A 7,731-nucleotide genomic window follows, 5' to 3' on the forward strand; every position below is an offset into this window, starting at 1 on the left:
CAGACTCTCATATGACAATTCTGAGAGATTAACATTCTGAGAAACACATCTTTTTCATTCTAGACATAAGTATATTTTCAAAATTTTCTGAATGAAAACAAACCTATATTCAACACGGGGTTTTATAAAGATATCAGCCCATTGATGGTCAGTATCAATAAATTTTAGATTTAAATTTTTTTTTCTGAACATAGTCACGTATAAAGTGATGTTTTATCTCAATATGTTTTGCTCTAGAATGCAAAATGGGATTCTTAGATAAACAAATAGAAGAAGTATTATTACAGAGTATATGAATGTTACTCTCATATATCTGGAAATCTTCTAGCTGACTTTTCATTCAGAGCATCTGAGTGTTGTATCCAGAGGCTACAATGTACTCAACTTCAGCAGTTGAAAGTGCTATTATTGATTGCCTTTTGCTGGACCATGAGATTAGATTATCTTCCAGAAACTGACAACTTCCAGAAGTAGTTTTCCTCTCAAGTCTCTCTCTAGCATAATCATCATCACAATAAGCCACTAGCTTGTAGTCTTTAGATTTTCTATAACACAAGCCAATTTTGTTGGGTTGGTTGTTAGGTGTAGGTGAATTGGTTATCATGTTGAGTTGATTGATGGGGTGTAAGTGAGTTGACAATTTTGTTGGGTTGGTTATTGGGTGTAATTGTGTTGGTAAGGCGTTTGATGACGAAGCTCGTAGACGTGAGTCGATCAAATACCTCGGGATATACACAAGTTAAGTTGTTGTAACCGATATATACTCATTCATATAATTTTGGGATGATTTAAATTCGTATGGCATGACATCTTCATTTATGACCCGTTGATGATTGCACTCCACTAACGACACACATCCTTAGTGAAGTCTCTTCAATCGATAAAATTCCATTGGATATCGACTCTAAGTTGATGTCATTGTCCCAAACACGGCGGGGAATCTGTGATTTGTTGATGCATGACGTGATGCAAATACACATAGACATCAATACCTATTGGCCTATACAACACATGCATCAGACCTATTGGCGCATTAGTGGTGCATGCGCCAGTGAATGTGTCGCTTATGTGCATTTTTGAGTGCCCCCTCTTTGCTGCAAATTTTTTTAATTTTAAAATATGGATAGTTTGATATATTATGAGGAAAGATGATCATTGGTAAAAAAATTGAAAAGCTTAATTATTCTAAAAACAAATCCCCGATTTACTAGTAGTATTAAAGATCAAGATGAAAAGTTATTGAAATATGTTTCTATAAGTTCAATTCACTCATCGGATCCCTACATGCTTTTGAGAAATCTCCATATTTTGTTCACTGTTCAATAGAAGCAAAAATGTCATTGACTTTTTGGTTTTACGAGTCAAGTGAACATAAAAGTGATTAACTCTTGCATTAGTTGCATTTTTTTTTTCTGGCTGCTAGCAAAACATTCTGAACAATAGAATCATGGTGGAAAAGGGTACAAGTTCTATAAGACAGAACAACTATCAAAAGTCTTTCTAAACTAAGTAGGGTTGAGTATATAAATCAATATACTTTGAGAAATCATATGAACCGTGAAATATATAATGGTGAATAAACAACAGATGTATCAAAGTAAATTGCACTAAAATAACTTCATAAATAAAGACACTATTCTCCCTAGTCATTTCAGACACATTACAACAATTCAAACTATAACAGTAAAGACAAAGTCAGTCATAGTATGTTTCCATGTAAAATACAAAGAAATGCAGAAGACAATGTCAGATAGCTTTGGACCTTGCCAATACATAACCATTATACAACGTATACAAAGAAAACTCCTAGAGGTAGGTGTCTAAATGTAAACACACCGAAGGAATTTTCTCAGAAGAATCATTATCGCATTGGAGAGGCAGCATGTTTCATCTGCAGCTCATAAGAAATTCCTCCAAAGAAATAAGTAAAAGAAATAAAAATGTGAAAACATCACTGTAAAACCATATAATAGAGCAGTGAGCAATTTAATATCTTCGATAAGAAGAAAATTATAATCTATGCTGAATGTAAAATACTAATACTATACATACATCTTAGAGATGAAATGCCACTTAAAAAAATGACAGTACAACGCTAAACTAAAATATTGTAAGTCAATCTCATTTTCTATCTGCAGTTGTTTTTCCTAAGGTGTCTAAAAGTATAATTAATCAAACTATATTATTAAACTGAATTATATTATACTATAAAATAATTCAACCACTTGAATAGTTGATTTTAATCAACTGAATCAGTTAAATCAAATATAATTCAGCTTACAATCAGTTCATAATTAGTTTTTTTTTATAAATTGTTTTAGTTATATAAATAATTTTTCTTTATCAAAAGAAGAAGAATGTGAAAAAAAAGTAGAACTTAAAAAATATTTGTAATTATGAAAAATAAAAATAAAATTATAAAAAAAAGTATAATTTTTTTAGAAAAAAAATCTGAAAATAAAATATTTTGTATTTCATAAAATAACTTTTTTTTTGAAAATATTAATTTTTTTATTCATTAAAAAAAAATTAATTTGAAATAATATTTTTTTCAGAAAAATAAAAAATTATTGTTTTTTGAAATAAAAAAATTCTTGAAAAATATTTTTTTTTGAAAAATCAAAATAATTTTTTAGCGAAATTTTTTCTAAAAAATTTTAAAATTTATTATTCTGAAATTTTTATATAGAAAAAAAATATAATTTTTTATTCTAAAATTTTAATTTTTCCAAAAGAAAAACTATTTCGGATTTTTTTCCTGAAAAATTAAAGTTAAAATGATTTTCTTTTTAAATTTACCCTTTTCCATAAATTTAAAAAAAATTATTTCGTTTTTTTCTTCAGAAAATATATTTTATTATTTTTTTAAAATAAATATTTTCAAATATTATAAAAAAGGAATTTTAAATTAATTATTTTTTAAAATTGATTTTAAAAGAGTTCAAATTATAAAATTAATTTATAATTACAATCTGATTATAAACTAGTTTATAACACCAACCGATTATAAATTAGTTTTATACTGAATTGAAACGATTTTTAAAATTAACTGCATTTTTATTGAAATGTTATTATAAATTGAACTAAACTATATAAATATGATTTGATTCAGGGCAATTCATGAATCATAAACATCCATAAATTTTCGCCTCCGGGACATTAGTAAAAATCTCATTCTTAAGGGAATGCAATCACTTCCCAAAAAGTAACTCAATAAATATATTCACTATCTAAAATCAAATTTTAGGAATATAAATTACATAATGTATTATCTTATAAATTTGAGTATCACACTCAAAAGTATTTGTTTCAAACAACTTTAATTATTTTGTTCTAAGGCCTATATCTACCTACGATTTGCCGTGTTTTCTGCAAAAAGAACTCACTTGAACTAGGTTTTTAAAAATTATGAAAATCCACTATTATTGGACAAACCAGTATTTGTTGAGCATGACCATATCAATCGACTTTTGGCTTTGCATCTAATCGACTTTTGGCTTTGCATCTAGTAAACTCGTACAGTCATGTCCTAGAGTCGAGCCTACAATGCTCCATGAGATTACCTAGACTTTCGAGCTAGACAACCTTGCTTCTACAGAAAGGCCATTTACTAACTTCATGCTGACCTTTTGATCACTTGATCTCCTCAAACCCATCAGCTTCTGCCAAGCACCATGAGTCTTATGTTCAAGCGGTGGCCTTGAGTCTTACAAGACTCAGTTTCAGAACTTTCCCATCTCTGGCAGGGTGATCATGGAACTAATCCAGCCAGTTGTTAAGCATGTAGTTTTACTTTACGATCACAAAGGCAATAAGATTGATCACAAAGGCAATAAGATTAAACCGCGACATTTGCATATGTACTGTTGTTGACATCCATCTCCACTAAACTAACACCAGGGTCCTTGTTCAATCCTCTTTGCTTTATCATCTTTCTCACCTGCTTGACCATGCCCCATCTTCCATCTAAAGCATACAAGTTTGAGATGAGCACGTAATAACAAGCTTGATCAGGATGCAACTCCAACATTCTCCTAATTGCCACTTCTCCTAATTCAAAATTGGAATGAAGTCCACAACCATGAAGAAAAGCTCCAAACACACCAACACTGGGTTGAACAGGCATCTTAGCAATAAAATCCAATGCCTCTTGGAGGTTGCCAGCACGTGCCAACAGATCAACCGTACATGCATAGTGCTTCATGGAAGGAACAAAGTTTAACTCCCTGCACATAAAATCAAATAACCTCAATCCTTCTCCAACCATCCCTGAATGGCTGCAAGCTGCTAATAAAGTTGTGAAAACCACTTCATTAGGCACAAGTTCCTCTTTCAACATATCCTTAAAGAGAGCAAGAGAACCAACTCCATCACCTTGCATGCCACACCCACCAATCATTGCACCCCAGGTCACAGCATTCTTCTCTCCCATCAAATCAAACACCATGCGAGCTGACTTTGCATCCCCACATTTTGCATAAAAGTTGAGTAATGCAGTGCCAACGTAGATGCTAGAGGATATCAAACCATACTTGAAGGAAAAAGCATGAAGGGATGAACCAACTTGATGACCACCAACGGAAGCACAAGCCGAGAGAACACCGACAACCGTAACCGCATCCGGCGAAAACACCTCCAATCTCATCCTGTTGAAGAGATCAAGAGCTTCATATGCAGAACCACTCTGTGCATAACCAGAAATAACCGAGTTCCAAGAGACAACGTCCTTATCAACCGAAGTTTCAAACACATAACGCGCATCAAAAATGTGTCCACACTTTGCATACATATCAACAAGAGCATTTCTCACTGAAGTATCATCCAATCCATACTTAACTACCAGAACATGAAATAACTTTCCCAAAACAATATTTTCCAGTTGAGCACAAGCAGAGAGCAAACTCGCAAGGGTAACAGAATTAGGCAAAATCCCATACCATTTTTCATCAGTAAACAATTCCAACGCGGCTTGAGGATAACCTCTCTGAGTATACCCAACAATCATAGCAGTCCAGAAAACAAGATCATCCCTACTAAAATTTGAAACTGAAAACTCATCAAACACGGAACGAGCATCTCCAATGTCACCACATTTAACATACATATTCAAAAGAGAAGTTGCCAAAAAAGAATTAATCTCAATCCCATTCTTAATAGCATATCCATGAACCCATTTCCCCTGATGCAAACACCCCAATTTAGTGCAAGCAGTAACCAAACTTCCAACAGTAAACACATTCCCATCAACAAACCCTTCCCTCATTCTATTAAACAACATCAAACCTTCTTCAGCGCAGTCATTTTGTACATAAGCGACAATCATCGAAGTCCACGACACAACATTTCGGTCAGGTATTTCATCAAACACCTTACGCGCATAATGAAGCTTTCCACATTTAGAATAAGCATCGACCAGACTAGTGAGTACAAAGCTATCAGGAGGTTTCGCTTTGAGAATGTGACAGTGAAGCCGTGTGGTGAGAACGAGGTCGCGTAACTGAGAACAAGTTTTGAGGAGAATGGAAAAAACGACGAGGTCGTTGAAGAAGCCGAGAGTGAGTCTAGCGAGGTGGTAGAATGAAACGACATGGGAGTGGTCGTCGTTGAGAAAATGCCAACGGATTATGAGTTTGAAGGAGTGGAGGTCTGGAGAGGGTAAACGGTGGAAGAGTGTTCGGGCATGGGGGAGGGAGGAGAAGGAGGCGTAGAGAGAGATTAGGTTGGTGTCGAGGGGAAGGCCGTGGATAAGGAGGGAAGCGTGGAGCTTCTTGACGGTGTCGAGGTTTCTGCAGATACGGGAGAGGTAGAATGTTGGAGGGAGTGGAAGTGGTTGGTGAATGTGGTTATCATGTTCATGGCTGTGGTGGTGGTGATAACTGAGGGACCTCCATTTTTTCCGTTGAAGACGAAGCACGATCCTTGGTACGATCAACATGCTTCATCACCTTTTCTTGCCCGATATTGTGTTTTTTTTTTTTTATATAGCATATGATAAATTGTTTAAATTATAATTACATAACATAAACATAGACAGCATCAACAAAATAATAGTAGTAATAAACTTTGTGATTTCGATCCTACACAATTATCACTCATTATCAAAAGTGTAATCTCGATCATACAAAGTGTCATTGTAATCTTTTCATTGTTGCAACTAAAACAAACATTTTAGCCTACCGCATCTTTTGGTCTGCCGAATTTTTTCCAATACTTGCTGAGATTACAATAGATAATGATTTGTCCACGATATGGAGCGCAAGAGAATTTTGGAATATTGATATGTGAAAAGTGAATGAATCATATCTAACTTCATGACTATGTATTTCCATATGAGGTTGTTTCATTGAGGAGTTGGTCAAAAGACCGGTTATAATGCTTACAAGTTTGATCACACATCTATGGACTTTGATTCACCAACAGGGTGACCAAGATGAGTCATCCTTTTAATGTAATATGTACAATTAATTTATAGGACCATGAATATTTAAGAGAAAGTTTAGTTGAACCTACTTTACATGTGGCTTTACACGTTTTTCCAAGAGATAAAACAAGGGATGTGGGGTGAACTTAATCACGTGTTTGTCATATGATCCCGTCCTTTACTATTCAAACATCACACGTGTCATTTATGAGTTAGAAAGTTGATGGGTTGAGTTCTTTGCCTTTAAATGGGCTTGTTCTGTGATAGTTGAATATAATCTAAGATATTCTAATCCAAAATCTCTAAAGCACGAGGTCCGAAAGGGCGGAGTGGTTAAGTGAAGATATTCTAGTCCACAGTCCCACAAGCATAAGGTCTAAAAGGGCGAAGTGTTTTAACAATGATATCAAACTCCATAATCCCTCAAGTAGAAGACATGAAAATCCAAAGTGGTTATGAGAAAAGGGGACTTTCGGTGGTGATGTCGAATGATATTTTTTATGGGAAAAGTTCAAATTTTGGTTTTGGCATTCTAAAGGGTGTTGGTGGCGATTTCATTTGAGTTAACGATTAAGATTCATGATTATGGGTGGGATTAATTTAATTAAATGATTAAACTGCCTTTGGAATGACCAACAAATCGAGCATGTTCGCTTATTTGCATTCTTAGGATTAGAGCCCTTGATGCTTTATCACAAGAATGATGGTTATACCCCTTACTGAGAGCTACTCGGTCCAGATAGGCTAGTTTTCTTTTATAAATATATCATATATGATCATTGGTCTTTAGTTATTCATCATTTCTTTTGTCTTCTTCATTCTTCTTCTATAAAGTGTATCTCCTTCCATTAGTTCGTGAATCCAAAATTTCCCCAAGCGAGTCGTCATCACATATGCTTAGTTTTGTTTCTCTTATATCTTTATCTTTTTAACGACTAGGCGATTGTATTCATTATAATGTGTGATAAAAACAATGGTTTTATAGAACCCAAAATGTGTAAGGAGATAGGTGGAATTTGGAATCATTGTTTAGTGATTCGAGGAGACATAATGGGGAAGTGAATTGGAAGCTCGTTGAATTAGGGAAGTTTTAGAGTAATGATAACAGTTCTAGTAGCTTATAGTACGAAGGGATCAGTGATAATGGTATTGTTTTACACTTTTCTTACTTAGGACAAGAGAAATTATGGATGGCGACCTCAACCACAAGCGCAACTCGCTTCAGTGGCAAAGTCAAGAGCATCAACTCGGTTTTTAACAATGAGTATATGATTTCTTTGTTCTGCTAAGGCTTCCACATATCCATAACT

At 34.1% G+C, this 7,731-nt stretch overlaps 1 protein-coding gene across 1 annotated transcript; it reads right to left on the reverse strand.

Moving 5' to 3' along the window:
• Window positions 1–3,287: 3,287 nt before the first annotated feature.
• LOC127106464 (pentatricopeptide repeat-containing protein At2g03380, mitochondrial) lies at window positions 3,288–6,422 on the reverse strand. The gene has a single exon (XM_051043756.1). The coding sequence runs from the start codon at window positions 5,933–5,935 to the stop codon at window positions 3,839–3,841; it is 2,097 nt and encodes a 698-aa protein (XP_050899713.1). The 5' UTR covers window positions 5,936–6,422; the 3' UTR covers window positions 3,288–3,838.
• Window positions 6,423–7,731: the final 1,309 nt, after the last annotated feature.

The sequence above is a fragment of the Lathyrus oleraceus genome, chromosome 7, assembly GCF_024323335.1.
Source record: "Lathyrus oleraceus cultivar Zhongwan6 chromosome 7, CAAS_Psat_ZW6_1.0, whole genome shotgun sequence".
NCBI classification, from domain to species: Eukaryota; Viridiplantae; Streptophyta; class Magnoliopsida; order Fabales; family Fabaceae; genus Lathyrus; species Lathyrus oleraceus.

Excerpts from the sequence above, each read along its gene's own strand:
- LOC127106464 (XM_051043756.1), bottom strand. The coding sequence starts at position 5,935 with ATGTTGATCGTACCAAGGATCGTGCTTCGTCTTCAACGGAAAAAATGG.